At 39.0% G+C, this 20,877-nt stretch overlaps 1 protein-coding gene across 2 annotated transcripts in view; it reads left to right on the top strand.

The window, feature by feature from the left end:
- The window catches only part of ctnna1 (catenin (cadherin-associated protein), alpha 1), a 72,784-nt gene that overhangs the window by 2,887 nt on the left and 49,020 nt on the right, over positions 1-20,877 (top strand). For both annotated transcript variants that reach the window (XM_035162142.2, XM_035162143.2), the window contains exons 4-7: positions 5,063-5,229; positions 5,672-5,791; positions 7,098-7,367; positions 11,164-11,367. In XM_035162142.2, coding sequence (XP_035018033.1) covers positions 5,063-5,229; positions 5,672-5,791; positions 7,098-7,367; positions 11,164-11,367 — 761 coding nt within the window. The remainder of the gene's footprint in view (positions 1-5,062; positions 5,230-5,671; positions 5,792-7,097; positions 7,368-11,163; positions 11,368-20,877) is intronic.

Raw genomic sequence — 20,877 nt, 5'->3', positions numbered from 1 at the left:
TATTGAAAATGCATACTGCAGTAGCGTGTGATTTCTAGCTTGTACAGAGTACCTCTTAAGATAGCTGGGATAATAAATAAATCATAAGCTATGTACATTTCATCTGCCCCAGTGGAGGACATTGCAATAAGATCATGCTTTGAGCCTGATAGATTTGCGGTTGGGTTTTCAGGGCTCCCATTAATAGACTTTATACGGTTCACATTTGGTTCAGTCCATACACTGGCATTACCATGCCACCTACAAGGATCTTTACAATTATGTGTCCATTCAGACGTTCATGGGTTCTTGTAGCTCAGTGTAAGTTTGCTCGGAAGTTATATGGACTTCAGCAACACTAACCTCACTCTTTTAAGCCTAAGCTGTTGTGTAGTATTTCTCCTCTTTTATGTTTCTTGTCTGTTCTATTGTGATGAAGCGATAGCAGGTTAATAAAAGACTCCATAAATTAGGGCCGGGCAATAATTCAATGTTATTGTCTATCATAACGATATGGTGTGAAGAAAAAATTGTCCTAGGTTTTTGTAGTATGTTTATTACACGTTTCTTTCTGATGTATAGTGCAGTAAATATCAAAATAATCTATCTTCATTTTACATTTTCAGTAGGAACATATTCATGTTTATAGTGGGATAATAATTTTGACATGGCCAAGCACCACCTTACCTCGCTATTCCCTGCAATATAATTCCACTGAAGTCCTCTGATTATAATAGAAAATCTCCCCCACCCCTGTGCTTGAGCAGCATAAGACCTTTGTTGGGCTGTCAACGAATAAAAACAGATATTCTATTGTGTGAATTAATATTCAGTTGGGGGTGGAATAAGAGGCACTGCTGAGGCTGTCTGTGGCAAAAGCCTGAGCCGCTGCAGTGTATGCACTGCATGACAGACAGGAGTCACACAACATCACAGTCATTGATTGATAATGAGATGTATGTCACGCTCAAATGAGTAAATAATTCAACATTAGCAGAGTGATTTATGCTCAGAGCTATCTAAAAACATTTTGGATTTTGGTTAGTAGAACGCAGAATTGTCGAATCGAAACATACATTTACATGCAAGCTCTGTAAGCTACAGTTAACCCACCATTCTGGCATCAGCAACCTGAGAGAGCGTCATGAGAATATGCACCTAAATGAGCATGGCCCGATGTCAGGAACTCTACCCAAACTGCTACTTCTTGACTTGTATTTAACACCATAGAATGTAGGTGTATATAGTGAGCATCCCATATAATGAGGCTTGAATCCTCTGCAGGAGCAGCTGCAGGTTTGGTTCTGCATTGCTGCAAGCCTTCCCCTTCTTTCTCTCCCCCTTTCAGGCTTATAATCTGTCCTATCAGTGAAGGTGAGAAAATGTGAGAATTATTTTTTTTTTGAAATTAAGCTACAAGGGCAAAATAGAATAATCATGTCCTGTTTGCCCTGTTTTGATAGCAGTAGACCGTTGATGGTTCTTTGTCAGCAGCATTAACAAGTTTCAGCTTGATTTACCTGTGGTATCCTGCTCAGACTGGTGGTAAATGGATCCTTTGTGCCAGTCTGTAGAGCACATTAGTTTGCAGCCTCTGGAGCTGAATTTGTCTGTAATGATGATGACGAAATCAAAAGTGAATCATCAAACACCAGGAGGCTCGTCTTGTCTTTGTAGGGAGCGCGTTGGTAGTTGAGATTTGTCTAGCATTCTGTGTAAAAGGTTATCTGCTCATTGTGCGACAGAAGTGACACACAAGGTATCTATCAACACACGCATACATTTTTTATTTGGATTTTATAATGAAAATGCCTCCCTTTTTGGTTGTTTCCATGGTGATCAGAAGAAGGAAGTGCTTGTCCTTCATCAAGGGATAAAGGGAAAACAATGTCTAAAGATGTCATTGATGATGTCAAATGTATTTAAATGACTATATCCACCTGCCTGAGGGACTCAACCCATGCACGGTCCATTTCCAATTCAATTGCATACCTCCCACAAGTCTCAAAACAGGAATCCACCATCAAATCACCTGCCAATGAAATTACCATTTGTCTCGTGATAACAGGTTATATCATCTAACAAGCACACTTGGAAGCCTCAATTATTCCTTTCTTCTCTGAATATGTGTCTCTCTCTTGACACAATAGCAGACCATTGAGACCGGGGAGCTTTGACTTCAGGGTGGCTGTTATCACCTTGTGAAGCAACATCTGTGTCACTGTCTCCTCTCCCCAGATGCCCAGCGAGTTATACTGTGTCCCTTGCTCGAGTACTGCTCTGAGTAGTTGGGTGGTAGATGACATGTTGCTAGATGGCTTGTGCTGTGCTCAGTGCCCAGGAATGTTACTGTCGTCGTGGTAAGCTGTCACTGGGCCGGAATTCAGTGACTGTTGTTAGCTGGTGCCTAGGCCTGGCTGTCAGCTATGCCATGCTGCTCAGTGGAGCGTGCCTAGACTGATAATACGGCCATTGAGTAGGGTAACACCCCCCCACCCCCACTGGATTCGGAAAACATTTTCCAACCAGCTGTGGCCTACCAGCTGTTTAAAATGGGAGAAAAATTTCTGACATGATCATTGAGGATGACTGTGCATAAAATTCATGTAGAAGAGGCCAGCAGACTTTTTGTTGGTTTTTCAAATGATTTGAAATGCAGTGGATGTTTGGCGCCAGTTAAATGATTTTCTAAATATTATATTCATTTTTTATTTACAATTGAAATCAGTATACATTTCTACAGTAGACATTTCTTATCCTGTCAACACTTTATTTACTAAGCCTTTTCTCTCTGTTCTTTTCCTTGTTCTCTCCCTTTTGTCCTTTCCTCCCCGTCTCAAGTCTTTGTTGTCCTGCTTTGGAAGGCTTTTTGCGTGATATACATTTTAATCATTTCACCGTGCACTTGCAGGTGAGCATTAGATGGATGGAAGTTTATTAAAGGAGCCCTGATCACTATCTGCCCCCTGAAAATGGCCTTATTGATTTTGCTTACAGGGGGGGAATAACAGCCTGAAGATGTGGACTGTGTTTGAGGTCTGTTTTGTCAATCATTTGCAACAACAGCTTTAGCTCTCTGTCGGGGTAACATGAATCTGATTCAGATCTTTGTGCTAAAGATTTGATGGTGCAATATTTTTCTTCTTTTTTTTTACCAATCACACTGCTTCACTGAAGTTAAATGTGCATTTTCTAAAACTGTTTCTTTGCAAGAATATTGATGAAACGAATGACTCATTGTAGTTTTGTATTGTATAGGCTATGTGCATACCTACGACGTAGCTTTGACGCAGAAGCATGAATTGGGCTTAAGAGAAAGTGGCATCCCTGATGAGTTTGGAAATGAGTCTAAGCGTCACACATCCAGTCGTCTCTTGTTAAGTCAGTTTGAAAAATCTGTTTTTGAATACATTCCAGGGGTCTAAGCCAAACTTCACTTTGTATCTAAATACAGCTCACTTCTTATCAAGGAGTGCAAGAGTATACTTATGCTTTGACTTCATAAAATACACTATGGCACTTACTCCAGACTGATCACTCAGCCAGTTTGTAAGACTTAGTTCATTGCGCAGTCCTTTTTTCAGTATGTTGCATGCCTACCGGAATTTGTCCAACAACATTGTTTCTGATCCCATCATGTCCTGAACAGTAAATATAGATTGTTACCATCCAAACGGAAATACAGGGTTCCACAATAAGGTGAGACTGAAAAACTCCTTTGTGTACCAGTCGATCCTAAAATTAACTATGGACTCCCAGATCAAATGTAGGTTAAAGGGCCTTGAGCGTCATCTTCTTTGTTTCATACCGTTAAATGTTTATAGTGTTGTCTTTTGTGTTAACCTATTGTGATTTTATTATGTTAAATGCAGGTATTTTTACTTCCTTTCTTAATTTTTGGTAGCTGTGATGTTGTAACACTTTGGCTAAAGGGAAAGTACATCCTGTATGAAAGCAGTTCTCTCTTAGGATTGGTGCCAAAAAATAGAGCTGCTTTCTAAATACACTGCTGTCAAAGAAATAGTATTTAGCAAGATTGTAACAACTGCTGCTGAATACATAAAAAAAAAAATTCAGATCATACTACATTGGTAAAGAAGTATATAGATCATTTTTCTTTTTTTTAATGCTTAGCTTCTTTGGAGCTGTCCCACATCATGGCAAAGTGGACGATATAAGTACTCATCCTTTTGTTGGTTTGACCCCATCATTCATTTTTTTAGAGTTTAATTTCGGCCATACCTCTTCTGATGTAAACTGTTTACGGATTTACTGTCTTGTTCATAATGTGAGCCTACAAAGTCCATTTGTGTGCCCAGTCAACTGTGCAGGCCCAGCCAATGTAGGACAAAGCAGGGTGCTGGACAAACCAGACACTGAGCCTTTTGTTGTGGCTTTGACCTCTTTTTTTTTGTGTGGGTGCATGTCCATTTGAAAGCAGAAATTATTACCGGACACTGAAGAGGTGTGGGTGTCTGTGTGTGTCGCTGCCCCTCTTTATGACACATGCTGACCCAAGTCAGGCAGGGAAAATGTGCCAAACAGTTGTCCGCCTCCTGAACACCCATCCTCATTTCTAGTGATTGTGACTGTGACCCCTCACAGAAACGTGCTGCAGTACTCCCACCACCACTATTACTACCACTGATGTTACTACAGCTACTGTAGGGTTATATCATAAATAGTGCCAATAATGGTAACAACAGGTTTTATGCATGATGAATTTTGTCTTATTTAATGGTTAACAGACAGAAGTACTGTAATAGCTTGCATTTAAAAAACAATTATTTTATTTGTGTTTGCATCACATTTTCAAATCATAACCTGTTGGTGAGGCAAGTGCTGAGGTAATCAAATGGTCACAGCTTGGTGCTAAAATATTTCTTCTGTAATCACTGCAAACTGATGGAAAACTGTTTCCTGGTCACAGTCAATTGAGGATTAAGTGCACTTTTTAACACTAAAACCTAATTAATCACAGCTGGCATTCTTGAACAGTTGTTGCTGTTTTGAATTGGATTCCATTTGAAGTTGTAATTTACACTTTAGAAGTTAAAGCAGATGTTTTGTCATTTGTTCTTAGGTGAGTCCATGCGCCAGTCTTCTGGAGATTTTTCAGAAGACCCCTGCTCTTCTGTGAAGAGGGGTAATATGGTTCGTGCTGCCAGAGCCCTCCTGTCAGCAGTCACACATCTGTTGGTGCTGGCTGACATGTCTGATGTCTACAAACTTCTACTGCAACTGAAACTGGTGAGATTGTCAGATTTCTATGCATATTACACTATATAAACAAGCTTATTTGTAAGACTTTGCCAAATCATTTCCTCTCAACTTGAATCTGAAAACGACTTAACTTATTCCTGTGGTATGATGGGACCTGCTCGATATCTTCTGGGCTAGGGGAGGCTCATCCCAACATGTGTAAATAATAAAGGAAAACTGAATAAGCCACATTTTTGGACTATATCTGTCTTGGACTTATGTCATAGGTATTAACCCAAATTTTCATCTTTCTTTTTAATAAATGAATTCAAAAGCTAAGAGTTTGGATTCTTCTGACAAAACCCCATATAAATGTATTAATTTTTGTATTATTATTATTGACTTCATACTAAATTGATCATTTCAGCTGAGTGGAACTGAACTGGGACTAAACAAGTTTTTTCTAACCTTTTCCATCTTCCATGGGCAGGTGGAGGACAGTCTGGTGAAAGTGCGTAATGCAGGAACAGAACAGGACCTGGGAATCCAATATAAAGCCTTGAAACCAGAGGTGGACAAGCTGAATATGATGGCTGCCAAGAGACAACAGGTAAGGGCAAGTTAGCATGAAAGAGAGACAGGTTCTGATTGCGGGAAAGGGGATTGCTGGAGTTGACCGTGTCTGAAGGTCATCATGTACATGAGTGGGTATTATTGCTCCTGTCAATCATTACAAAACATGTTATCCAAATGTCATAGCAAATTGTAAGTAGAGTTGTAATAGAAAGTAAACAGGAAGAGTGCCTTATGCATAAACTACGATATATATGTATGAACAATCAATTACCAGTTGCAAGGACGTGGTGTGGGAATGCAGGAGCATGCAGGCTTGAGAAAACAAAATGACAAAAGCCTTTTCCTTGTGATCAGATATGGCATCTACAATGTTTTTCTCTACTGTGGTGTTCGTGGTACTCAACAAAGGAAACATTTTCCAGCACATTCTTCGCAAGGATCAAGGAGATGCACACACATGCAAACCACTGCATATGGAGAAAGCCTAGTGAATAGTGTTTTAATGCGTTAACTCAATAATTCATATGCTAATTATGGCATTAAATACATTTAGTGCCTTTTATATTAAATCTCTTTAATGTCCCCACTACACATGAGTGTAGAAAGTCGAGGATGCAACTTGACTGGTTGGCGGGGGCATACAGTCATGAGGCAGTAATTCTGTAGGTTAATGAAATTAATACTTTCTTTGCAGCCGTTACATCATATAGGAAAAATATTTGAATTACTGTATGTACATTCTTCAAGCAAAAAAAAATGTAATCAGTAAATACTGTTTCCCATATTACCCCTTTTTTAAATGGGAAAACTTGCGAGAGTAATCTGATGATTTTGTGAGTAAGTTAGTTGTACTTGTAATGGATAACTAAATGTGTTTAACTTAAGTGAATGCAGGAAGTAAAAGGGGGTCACAACTTTTTTTTCACGGTGCATGTCTCAAGCAGAAGTGGAGTCCTGGTAGCGTTCCTTTTGGAGGAGAGGTCTTGTGTATTCAAAGTATTTTTTTACGCTGAAAGTCTATGCCAGCGATCACTATCTCCTCTCCTCCCTCCTATGAAAATGTAATTGCAATATAATGCAGAGGTCTGAATAGCAGCGCATTAAATTGCAAAGGCATATTATAATGGCCTGATTATGACTGTTGTGTTACCGCAGGGGACAGAAATAAATCTGGGTCATCCAGAACAAACTCTGTCACACTTAGTGTCCCCACAAGGGCATGACAGGCCCATTTTGAATTTAAAATACATTACCACCCCGCCCCCTGTAGGTGTTCCATCTTCTAGTTTAACCCTTTATTTTTCATATTTTTCACTTTCCTTTTAATCTCATTCTGTTAGGAACTAAAGGACGTCCAGCACAAGGACCAAATGGCTGCTGCTCGTGGGGTTCTCCAGAGGAACATCCCCATGCTGTACACAGCATCCCGTGCCTGCCTCCAGCACCCCGACGTGGCAGCCTACAAGGCTAACCGTGACCTCATCTACAAACAGCTGCAGCATGCAGTCTCTGGAATCTCCAACGCTGCCCAGGCCACCGCATCTGAGGACTCTGCACTCAATCATCCAGCAGGGGGTGGAGAGCTTGCCTACGCCCTCAACAATTTTGATGTAAGTCAAATGAGTAGTTCACTAGTCACATCACATCCAGGTATCTGCCAGATCAATTCAAAATATCATATTTTTCCAACACCAACAAGGCTCAGTTTCAATTAAAAGGGTTTATTAACAGAGTTAGATGAAGGCGTGTTATTGAAGGATATAGAGAGGTCATATTTTTAGTTTATAGAGCAAACCCAACTGAATCATAAAATGACCAAAACCCTTGAAGGGCTTGGGGTCAAGGTGGAAATTAGGATGAGATATGTGGACAAATTGGAAAATGCCTTCAGGGTACCTCAAAATATAGTCGTGAGTCACTACTACATTCCTTGATTTGCTTCTATCTGTCAAACGAAGGAGATATGCACAACTCTGTCGTTCAGACAGAGAGACGCACATGAGGCTGCATTTATAACTGTCTCATCAACAACTTGAGTTTAAATAAATATAGTTAAACCCTTTCTCTGCTGGTTGTTATTGAGCTTTGTTAGTAGGTTGGTATATTTTAGAGAAGTTATCAGAAAAACATGGCAAACTGCAATATTACCATAATGTTTTATTTTGGGAAGATGGGGAGTATACATGCTTCTTAAGTTGCAAACAAAAGTGTACTTTTTGGGCATTTAGCGCAGGCACAAACCCTAATCTACTTAAATTAATTTAGCATGTTGCTGTCCAGTCCTTTATATATTTTTCCTGAAAACCTTTATTTCTCTTGAAGGCGTTGAGTCATCCAATGTTTTTTGGGGAATATTTTTTCTCTATTCTTCCTACTCTGGATCTTTAATTGTTCATATTGCTGATATGAAACTGCCCATTCAACCTTTAACAGGTTTTCTAAGATGTTATTCAAACAAGATAGTCTAATATATATTATTTAAATGAAAATATATATGATACATGTCACAGTAATCATCATAATATTGACATGAAACATTAGGATATCAGTTGGATTTAAAATTGAACTAATCATCTCAGTGCAGTCTGTGGTGAAGAAAACAAAGATGATTAACCAGATTTTTGGTTCTGAAATTGACTTATGTCAGACTGCACCTTTTTAAATAAAATAAAATATGTACTGAAGATTGTTCATATTCAGCTTCCAAAGACACTTACAAGATCCACAGCGACACATTAACTCTCTTTCAATGAGCTCTATAGAAGCACAAGTTTCCATTGTCTCCCCCACAAGTGTCCATTGTGTGCTCCCTTTCACTAGACACAGCACTTCTCTTGTATTGATCATTTATTTAGTTTCACAATTTGCTGTGTGTGTGGGATAATGTGCTCTTAAAAACTCACAGCAGTGTTTCTCAATAATTACCATGACTGTGGCGGCCCACCAGTTTAATTTGTCCTGCCACAGTTTAATTGTGATCTGAATTTTTGTTTCACTTCTCAGAATGACATAAAAGTGATGCCTGACTCTCTTTGCCCCGCTGTCAAGCTCTCTCTCTCTCCCTCTCCCAAACTCATTGACAATCGACCCGTCCATCATAGTCAGACTGGTGATTGGGAGCACCAGGAGAAATCTCTTCCTGTCGGTGGACCATCAAAAAGAAGCACAGATTTTAGAACTCAGAATTCGGCATACCATTGGTAGTTTTAGGTTTAGCTCTGTGCTTTTCCCTGACCACTATTCAGTTCTCAGCTGGCAGGCAGATCTTGGCATAACACAGGCCCTCTCTCTTTCTACCTGCCTATCCTCTCAGTGTACCCCTGTTACCACCACTGCTACCGTTATTGTAAAGCTTTTCATTTTTGTCAAATTTTAAGTGATGCAGCTTACACAATTGGAGAAAATCTGTAATTTAGCCTTTATTTAACCAGGAACTCCCTTGAAATACTTTATCTCTTTTTTAAATGTAACACCTGGTCAAAGTGGCAGTTTAAGAAATGTTATCACTTAGTCTTATTACATTTGTAAATCACACGCCACAATGCTTTACCCAATCATCAAAATTCTTAGGCCCATCTTCAGATTTTCCACCTGAGTCGGTAGCACTTAGCAAGACTTATAAAAATATACTTTCGCTAAGCTTTTTAAGCAGCAAAGTTTGTCCTTTTGACATTACGTTTGAAGCATCCTTCATTAAGCATTGCTTTTCAAAATAGTCTCTGAACTCAGTACTTAAACTATGCCAATTTCTGCATGTTTAGGGTTAGGGTTAGTTCCACTTATTATTTTACTGGTAGTCACTCCAAAAACTTGGATGCATACCTTTTTCCGACTAGCTCCTTCAAGAGCAAGGCAAAATTAGCATGACTCACCCCCCCTACCAAATTTCCTCTTTCTCTATTTCCTCCTCTGTCTCTCTCTCGTGAGCCTGTTGCCATGGCAATATGACACGCAAGCAGATGAGGTCAGATGAGACGGAATGGAGGGAGCTGGAGCTGGAGGTGGATGTGATAGAGGGCGGGCTGCCTAATAAACCACAGTTTTATCCGCTGAATTGTTGAATATTTTGTAGCAACAAGACATCTGTGGAAGCACCGAGTTCAATGGAGAAGTTGTCTTTCTTTGATTCGCTGCCACAGGCGTCACGGTGATATCTTAACCCTCTGCAGTGCCTCTTCAGAATGTCAACTAGTTGCCTATCTGAGCAGGCTTGTCCCTGTAAAATCAGACATTTGGCTGTTCTCTCATCTTGCAGATATAAAAAAAGAGGAGTGTGCTACTGTAGAGCTCAAATGAAAGGTAGCAAATCAAATTCTTTCACTAAAGGATTATACATTTATATATACAATTACATATATATAGGTTCATCTGTTGTCTGAAATGGATCTTGTCCACATTGCATACATACAGTAGTACAACATCAGTCCTTTTTTGACTCATAGTGGATTCTTTCATGAGGTCCTTTGAAAATGCTCTCACTATCCCTCAGTAAGGTCCTTTTAATTACACTTTTTCTCCAGCCAGGGCCCATAAATGTGCCTGTTGAAGCAATAAAAGTCAAAACACTATATCAGTAGAGCAAAAGAACAGGCTTATGCTTAAAAAGGCTATAAAAAAAAAAATACTCACCCATGCTTACTTTGTACTTTTTCAATCGAGGACAGTCTCAAGTCCAGTTTAGAAAAGAAAAACCAACTCAAATTGTTTTCAGTTGAATATGAATTGTCATCAATATACAGCATTGCATTAAACGGTAATCTTGAAAAGAAATTCTGACCAGACTTTCGATTCAGAAATGTTAATTTTCCTTTTTAAATGCTTTATTTATTTTTTTGTATAGTGATGTGTTAATGGTGATGTGTTGCCTGGATAACAAATATTTAAAAAGAATGGAGCTGTTTCAGGTTTTCATTTTTCCCCCAACATTGCACTTTAATATAGAAAAGTCTCTGAAAATATGTTGATATTGTCCCAAACTTTTTTACCATGTTGTGTACCTAATAAGCAACATTCAACTTTTACTATCACATTTAATTCTTAGTGCTGAGTACAGGCCTTTTTTAAAAAATTGAATTAAAGAAACAAGGTACTGTGTCTTAATTCTTTGCTTTCCCTATCATGAATTAGTCAGGAAATGTTGTGTTATCTCTTTTTAATCCTGGTGAAATCCTTTAAAATTTTATGAAAGATGTGGCCATTATCATAACTATTTCTGAAACTGTCCAGTTATTGGCCTACATATAAATAAATACCCTAAATACACATATACCAGTGTGTCTAATCCGCCCTCCTCTTGCTCGCCTCTTTTCTCTCTGGGCTTGGAGAAGGAGACATCAGTGTACCATAATAACTTTTTGCATTTTTTTTCCTCCATGTGTAATTTCCCCTCTGCTCCTTCCCCTACAGAAACAAATCATCGTGGACCCTCTGGCGTTTAGTGAGGAGCGTTTCCGTCCCTCCCTGGAGGAGCGCCTTGAGAGCATTATCAGTGGTGCTGCCCTCATGGCCGACTCATCTTGCACACGTGATGACCGCAGGGAGCGTATCGTGGCCGAATGCAATTCTGTGCGCCAGGCTCTTCAGGACCTTCTGTCTGAGTATATGGGCAACGTAAGTGTCACAGCTTTTGATTTTTCCTTGTTCTTGCTATGCCACTATCTTCGACTCTGTAAGCATAACTAGTTCTCTAGTTTTTTATTCACATTTAGTCTTTATTGGAAATTTTGACTGAATATTTGTGAGATCAAAAGACATTTAAGTAATACATTTTTTTAACTTTGACAAATAGTTCTATAATATATATAACATCTGATTCCCCAAAAATTGTTTATAATGTATGATTTCAGGAGTGCGACCAAAAATCTTGAAGTGCGACTCAAAGTTTCCCTTGGTCGCACCGGTGCACCAAACATTAAGCTAGTCGGTCTATGTGTATTTAATCGAGTCATGTCGCTTCCTCATTTCATCTCTCCTCTGCGGAGTTTACATTAACCCACACACAGGCCCCCGGGCTCACTCACACACTGACACCAGACAGACACACGGACAGTGAGCGGAGATAAGAGAGGAGAGGCGGTGAACGAGGTGCTGAATGTCGAACAGTGCTGTCAAAAAGTGTGAATACAGGGTCTACACGACGGATTGCTAATGATAAACGATTAGTGCCACTGATTCAGGATCAGAGCAGAAGCAGCGGTTGGATTTTACTCTGTCAGAGTCTCCTGTCTGGGTTTGCTCCCTCCACACTCCTGCTGACCAGCGCTCACTTTACACTTTTAACAAACACCAACACTTATCACAAATCAGTAAAAAGTAAACAGTTAGTCTGGAGCCCTTAAATAATATTTACTTGCTCCTTTCTTTAACAACAGGATCCCAGTGTGTGAGGAGTATCATTGCTGTGTAATGTCTTATCATCTATGAGGCTGATCTTTGTGTTTGCTGCTGTTTTTGTTGGCTGTTAGAGGAAAAATCATAAACTGCACAGCCTCCTTATTTCATTGGTGAAATTTAAGTGTTCCTGTGTCTGTGATAGATGTGTGGTCAGGCAGGTTGTTATCGCTGTATTTTAACTCTTAAACCCCTCTCACACTGGATAAAAAACCCCACCAATATCTGGCTTTTGTCTATAGAGTCATCACAGGTATTTTATCGGCTTCAGCTTCAAGCGCAGTAATGGAAACATGATGCCTGGGTGGACACTGGACACACTAATTTTCACCCCTGTTCTGATGCGATTCTGTGATGGCTTGTCGCCTCCATCTGTCTCAGCCACAAATTCCATCCATCTCCATTCAAGCAATGCACCGATATTGTTCAGTTGGCATCAAGTTCGAACAGACCGAAGTAAAAGATATAAAAAACAACTGCTATAACGTAGTCACTTTCTACTGTTTATTAACCCTGTTTTCCGTCACATTCTTAATGTTGAGCGTTGCAAACCATAAAAACAAATCAGTAAGGCAAACTTGTCTTCCGGAAATAAGTCAATCAGCTTTTTTACCTGTGTGTAAATAGCTTGCATACATGTGCAAATTTTTGTGTAAAAGTTATCAACACACATTAGTAGTTTTTCCAGAACACAAGTATCTTAACGATGCAAATTGATTTGTAGTTAAATTTTCTGTCTTTTTGTATTACCTGCCATAGTCTGAACTGGTGGCAGCAAATTTTAGCTTGTCTTGCTAACTGGCCTACTACCTGTAGTAATTTCCCTCCTAAGCCAAGAGGTAACCTAACATAATCTAAATACAGTATTACATTCTAAATGGGCCAATTTAGGACTGGCAGATCTGCTGCCTCACTGCTCAGTCAGGGTATTTACTACAGTAGAGAACTGGGCAATAGCCTAAGCCTGCCTGCTTAACAAGGTGAGCAAATTGGTGTTCTTTCTGCACCCAAATGTACTCTGTCTTCCTGGCCCTTGGCCTAATGCACCATGCAATGTCACTGAAATGTGTTGGAGTAGGTTTTGAGAGATTCTGCAAAGTAACTCTTTGGCAGAGATAACAACTGCATAGCAAGGTGGCATTTGATGAATTGCAGTAACTTTACATTTTGGAGCGTGTAGCTTTGTTTAAGTATGACAAAGTAGTACTTTGTAATTCTACAGTAGTAGTTTGCTTCACTTTGGTTGTCCTTGGGGGCAAGTATTAGATATTAAAAGGGTGGTAAAAGCATTTTGTTTTGCTCCATTTTTATCCTTTCCCTCTGTTCTGTTGTCGTGTAATCAGCTTTTATAGAATACATTAGGCAAGAGAAATAGATTAATGTAGCTGTATCGATGTTTGAATGGGTTTTCAATGACATGTTCACAAAAAGGTTGAGGAGAATCATCAAATAAACCAGATTTGAAAACTCTAGTTTTAAATCATTGCTCACGCTGGTGGATATGACATTAGTAACCTGATAAGAGGCCTTTTGTCAGTGCAGACTATTTGACATGTCACAGACAGAAATTATACAATGATGAAAGGAATGATGGCTGAATTATTTTGTGCTCCTTCTGTTTCGGGGTCCTGGTATTGTGCACGCTGGCTCACAGTCATGTCTTTCTAAAACACTCAAGGTGATTAGTGCTACACCTGTGCTTTTCCTGCTTTAGTGGTTGTGTGTTTTAATATGTTCTCACTGGACATTTTCAAGATGATGACCAGATGTTGATCCAGCTTAAATGTTTCTCTCTGTGTATCATCCTCTCCCCGCACAGGCATTGCAGCAGTAGTTTGTTTGCTTTGGTGATCCAGAACATTGCCAGATTATTTCAGGTTCAGTCCATTCATGCAGTATCTCTGGTTTGCTTCAAAGTTTTCTACTTGACTGAACTCCTCCATGTCACTCAGCATCTTCTTGTATGACCTGAGAACTTGGGATCCATCACCACACTGACAAGAGGACATTACAGAAATTTGGCTTCTCATTTGACCAGATGTAGGGAATGAATGAGGAGCAACATATGTCATTTCCCACCCTGTGCAACTCTTTATTTTCTGGTGCCTTAAAGGGATAGTTCTCTGAAAAATTAAAATGCAATCATTATCTACTCACCACTATGCGGATGGAGGGGTGGGTGAAGTGTTTGAGTCCAGAAAACACTTTTGGAGTTTCAGGAGTAAACAGTATTGGGGCTAAATCCAACAAAATTGAAGTAACTGGGGAGCCCTTCTTCAAACTTTACACTGTTTTTAGCCTAAATGTCGGCTGTTCACATAACTCGCGCACACACACCGCACAAGCTCTCGCCAAAGGTGCCAGAGTCGAGATAAGACGGAACTTTCTGCAGAACGTGCAAGTTTTCGCTGAGCTCATCGGGCTCCCCTCCTGAACGTGGTTCCGGGCTACAAGGATAACAGTGGACATTAAGGCTAAAAACATGGTGTAAATGACACCGTTTTTAGTTTAATTTGAAGGTTGGGGCTTACGGACACTTGGATGACACCACAGGAACAGTATGGAGGCATTTTCTGTTTTTTTACGTTTGAAGAAGTGGTCACCAGTAACTTACTACTACGCTGTTTACCCCTGAAACTCCAAAAGTGTTTTGTGGACTCTACTCTACTTTACCCACCCCTCCATCGGCATAGTGGTGAGTAGATAATGAGTGAATTTCAATTTTGGGGTGAACTATCCCTTTAAACCAATGTTGGACGTTGACATATAACTCTGATTGAGCTTGACAGAATAACCTAACATCACACTGGCTTAATGGATATGTCTCTGTCATGATTCTGAGGTAGAGCTGGAATGAAATATGTAATTTATGCAGCAAAGAAATACCCTTTTTGAGTCGATTATTCACTACAAGTTCATACCTAGCACATATTATTCTGGGTGTGGAAACTGCAGTGCAAGTCATTTATCAGTATATTTTGCCATTATAGCATATGGGTTTACACTCACAGCTGATGCTGTTTGATAGACTCCTATCTCCTATTCACTTTCTCTCTCATTCCTTCTGCTCCTTCATTCCCTCAAGCTACAATATGTCTCTACCCCCCCTCTCTCCATGTTTCTTCCTCTCCCTATTTGACTCTTGAGAAAAAAAATTCTGTCTGAGATCCTTTCGTTCTCATATTTTTTGAGTGACATTTCAAGGATGACACTTAAGCCTTTAGAATATTTCATGAACTTTTGTGTAGTTCTGTTCAGCATGCCGGTAATTTTTTACAGGTAAAATAATTTTCACTAAGATTGCCAACAGTATTTACTTTGATCTGAGCTCACAACAGACCCTATCTGACCTATGCAGATAGGCAATGCTTTTACTCTGAAATTCCATATATTCTAAGTATTTCATGACATTGAGGAATGTACTTTTGCAGCACGGCGACCAGATGTCCCAATTTCAAAGTATTTGTTCAGGCATCCCAAAGTCTTTGAGAGAATAATTAGGCTGAATGTTTTCTCAAAAGAAAATATAATTTATTGTCGTGGTAGAATTTAGGCTATATTAAGACCATGGATAGAGAAGACCACTGTTCTAAACAGAGAAGAAACTCACACCTTCTCTTGCTTGATACAGCCTCTCAAAGAAAGGAGGACAAATCAAAGAATGTTGGTGGAATTCTACAACTTTTGACTGAATGGAAGAAATGAGAATCTTGCACAATCAAGGAAATTACCATGTTGAAGGGCTTTACCCTTGATGACATCCTAAATGCATTAATCTGTTGCTATGATTACTGTTTGTGCACTGAATACATTTTTTTCAAATAAGCTCAGACAAGGACATTAAGAACATGTCAAGGTTTGTATAATTGTAGTAGTATAACAGGCTTACTGTCACTTGTACAACCCTAGTTGCACTTTACAAGAGATCCCTCTAGTAATATGTACAAGTTGAAATTGCCAATTCAATTTATTATTTAAAGATAGTACGTGTGATTCTCCTGAAATGAATGCCTCTATTATTTTACACTATTTAAAGCATTTAGTATTATGGCCTAAAAGCTAAATTTGAGTTTGAAAAACTGATGAACGCTGCAGCATATTGATTTGAAAAGCTCTGATGCCCTTGGGTTAAACTGATTGTGGACTTGAGGTTGTGGGAAACAGATATTTGGAAAATGTCTTAATATACAGAATATGTTTTGTTGTTGGATCACGTTTTCCCTCCTCCAATCCTGAGTGGAAATGTACGTTTGCACAGTGTTGTGATTATCATTTAACAAGACTAGAGCTTGTGCACTCAGCCATTGAAGGGGAAAGGCATGTGGGGGGTAATGTTGCCCCAGCACTGCCACATAGCATGACCTCAATTACTCCATATTGTCAAGACAGTTCGGCATGGTGTGTGTTGAGTGTAACTGTTTCTGCCACTTTTTATTAATAATGCATCTCTTGTTCCCAGTTTCTGTCAGGGTTTTATTTCACATAAGAGAGTGATGCTAGGTCGCGTTTACATATTAGGCTACTGACATTTAAATTCTTCAACTTACATATATACAATATATAATACATACATTATCATTTGGACCTGTATGAAAAGGACATGCCTATCCACTGCATTGGGACCCGAGCCTCTCCCTTCGCTTGCCACCTTGTATCTCAATAAAGTCTCCCACTCTGTAGGATTCAGCATTTCTCTTACACTTTGCTTTTTCCTGGTTGAATTCTCTTTCCCCTTTTTTTCCATACTTGCAATCCTTTCTGCCCCCCGTTTATGTCCATCCCTGTCGTGCAACAGCTCACTTCCCCCAGCCAACTCTTGCAGTCTTTTTGCCTCAGGCATCCGCAGTGAGTGACAGAATTTTGCTTTATGCCTGCTACTCTGTGCCAACATTGTTGCCTCTCATTTAAACACATTTTAGGTTGAATGAATTTCAGACCGTCTACCCGACACATTAATGAGATATGTGTAACCTAACAGAAAATTATTATTGATTTAAGTTTAAAAACACCTGCACACCAAGTAATCTTTAATTCGGTTCCCAGTGGACCTTTTACCAGTTCATGAAACATAAGCTATAACAGCATACTGTTAGGTAAGGATATTTTGTCTTTCTAGTGGTCGGGAACTGATAAACTGAATGTAGTGGAATGGCTCAAAGTAGGTTTTTCTTTTTTCCCCATGTTTTGAAGAAAAAAAAGTCGAATAACATTCAAGGGGACTACACCTAAAGCAAGACCTGCGTGAAAGGAGTTCAATTTATCTAGTTGTAATCTCATCTAAATGCATAATTAAAACAAATTACACTCTACACAATGTAACAGGGAAAAGATTTAGTGTCCCCAAGGCTTTTCGAATATTTACGGCCTCCATAAAACACTAGTCTGTCAGTAACAGCCCGTCAGGCAACGTTTCCCAGACCTGGCCCTTGATCTCTTGCTGGTTAAATCTAGGCTTTTTGATTGGCTTTCCTGCACCTTGTTTTTCCACTGTAGTCAAACAGTGAGGAAGGCCACGCCCTCACAATTTGACATTTAGCGAAGTCTAACCTTCACATTATTAGTTATGGGTGTAAATTAAATTGACTATGGCTTGGGTTTTTACATAAAAAAGCTACTTTGTTGAAATTCAGTAATTGCACTCTGCACAAAAAAGCAATTTCAGTGTAAAGAAACATAACTGATGGCTTTCTTATATTATAAACCTATAGTCATGACTGTCTTGTGGAAATCAGAATGGTCAGCTCTTGCTATCATGGAGAGTCTTGATGTTGCATCTGCAACAGGGACCAAGTGAGAAAACTGCAAACTGATCCAAGCTCTGTTTGTGTTTGTTGAAGATAAATTTTCTTTGGCTACAAGATGTGAGGGGGGGAGAAGTCAACTAAACGTTGTGTGCATTTTACTTCATTCAGTTGTCCCTGCCAGGGCTAATATTTGCTAACAGCTGTCTCCAGATATCAAGCTGATGTCTTGTCAACACAAACAGAGAAAGAAAGCAGACTTTCAGTTTCTGCTCGGCCTGTGCTCAAAGTGATCATTAAAGTTGATGCACTGTACTTAGTTGAATCATCTTCCTTCAACCGTGCTTGCGTATCTATATGAGATGGAAATTATTTCTATGAAATATGCATGATAATAATGTCCTTGTAAGTGGTTCAGTCTTTTTTATCATTGTTGCTCAAATGTTTTGTACATTTGGGGCTAAAATAAATATATGTCTTGGCTTGGTTGTTTTGCATTTTCCAAGGAAAATAAATCCCAAGTTTTAGGTTTTATAACTGGGTAATGTGTTTATAATTTTGTCTATAATGTTCCCTTCACAGATTTATATTTAATGGAACGGTGTTAAATTTGAGTTCCGAGGATAAATTCAGATAAGCACTTTATGCTTAAAATTCACTTTAAGTGAATTGTATCTGATGTAACACAATCATCAAGAACCTAGCAGTCATATTAGTGTGAGGGCGTTAGCTCAGACTGTGAAACCTGTGGTGGATTGAAGAAAAAAAAAGAAGCTACTCTTCAAGTTTATCCATCCAGTAATAAATGCTCTGTCTTCTCAGTATTTTTTTGGGTACATACTCATACAAATTGATCTCCCACAATTATGAATACATTTTTAAAATCCTCTGTGACACCAGTTTGAAAGGTTTGGAAATTACTGCAAAAATTCAACTCCTTTACTCATTTGAAGAACTCCCGGTTTAACTTTTACAGTAGTTGAATTGGTCATCTTGCTAGTTTAACTGTAACATGTACCACATAGGTGAAGCCCAACTTGATTGCTTTTACACTAACATAGAAGCCACACCAAGCTTACGGTAAAACCTGTAATAATTCCTATGTATGTTTTGGTCACTTGGGAGAGTCCGAGATGTAAGGAAAGTTTCTCATTTACACACAGCATGTTGTGGATTGTTGCAGCTTTTTTGATGCTGATGACAGTAGTGAGAGTGAACCAAATTTGGAAAGCTCTCATAAAGCTCCATAGAACTGTGGGGAACTGCATAGTCTTTTCAGTTAGAGAGTAGTTAGGTTTTCTATTGTTGCTATAAAAATTTGGATTCGAGCCACTTGAAATAGAGGTACATGAAGTGTCCATTTTGTTTCACCCTCATTGGAACACTGCATTTATCACACACACAAATACAATCAAATCCACAAAATGTTCTTATCCTGAACATAATTCAACCCTTTGACCCTGTTTCTTACCTTGATAAGTCAGATGTCCACTTGCATTCATTGTTAAAAATGGGAGGGGAAACCAAAATTAGAATCTTCTCTTCTCAGGTGTCGTATCAGAGCATTACATTAGTTAGAGGTTACAGGTTAGTAACAGACTGAATTGAAGTGAATCGAGCTTTGATGAAAGTCTGTACATCTTCCGCCTATACCTTGAATACAAGTTTAAACTAACAATTTAGTAGCACTTAAATGGCACTTACTTATAGCACTTTGTAGTTTGGCTTTCTTGAAGATATATTACTTTCTTGATTATTGTTGTTCTGGGTTTGTACCCTCATGGTTGAATGCACTTATTCTAAGTCGCTTTGGATAAAAGCGTCAGCTAAATGTAATGTAATGGCAAACCTCATCTAGGCATGTTTTGACTTGTTCACTCAGATTACATATTGTAGCAAGTCCCATCATAAGACATGCCACTGAGCTTGGCAACGAGATATTAAATGACGATGGATAATGTGGATATCTTTGTTTTGAGTGAAAAACTAAAATCATCATGCATAATTGACAGCAACAATGTTTTGTTCAAGCCGTACTATCAAATCAAGTCAGACTTTATTGTCATTTTACCGGCATACAACAGTAAAGCAGGTAGAATGAAATGGCGTTTCCAGTTTGTAACCAGTTTGTTTGTAATATGTCATGGTGTGGTATTTCAGCTAACCTATTGAAAGTTGTTGTCGTCCACTCTGCACAGAAAACAAGGTTTGAGGTGGAGCTGTCAGTGCTGTTGCTTAGAGAACATGATTTCAGCAGTGCGTTGTATTAAATCATGTGTCACAATTTGACACAACACTGACTTCTGGGAAGAGAAATCAGCAATGGCAGGCTTGCAGTACGGAGTGCCTGTTTTTTTATTCTTTGGACACTTAATCTAAACCAATACTATAAAAGGGGCAAACAAAAGACTAGAACTGTGCTAAATAACCATGGTCTGTGGCTCTGACAGCTGACCTTAGTCTAAAAGTATAAAATAAAAAGACGCTTTTCATTTTCTATGGTTGCCGTCTTGACTATGAAGAGGAAATTGGATGGGGCACTACTGGATTTTGAATTTGCGAAAATGGCAATTGAGGAAGGACAGGTTGTTGGAGCCAATGGCAACCTAATTTCCCTGTCATATGAAATGGGGCACACGCAAGAAAGTAAAATGTTAATTGTATTCAAAGCAACCGGTAAATGGTCATGTTGTATTTGGGGCAACAATATCCTGCTGGAGTTTGAACTCAATGCCAGTGCGTTTACCATGCTCACTGTGACTGCACTGACCAAATTATCCAATTTGAGATGCAGTACGAGTCTGTATAGGTGATAGCAATGATGCTGTTTTACAAGTGGCTCATTAGTTTTTGCTTTCACATATTTATACTCAGACTGTTAGCTTAACTTCTTCTTTAGCTTGTAGCTAATGTTGCCTTATCTTCTAAAAAGATCAACAAAAGGGCTCAGCATTTTGCAGATAGAAACAGAGTCTGACCTTTGTGTTGC

Source organism: Hippoglossus stenolepis, chromosome 7 (assembly GCF_022539355.2).
Source record: "Hippoglossus stenolepis isolate QCI-W04-F060 chromosome 7, HSTE1.2, whole genome shotgun sequence".
NCBI lineage: Eukaryota > Metazoa > Chordata > Actinopteri > Pleuronectiformes > Pleuronectidae > Hippoglossus > Hippoglossus stenolepis.
The sequence above is the reverse complement of the archived record's forward strand: the minus strand, read 5'-3'. Positions and strand labels throughout refer to the sequence as shown.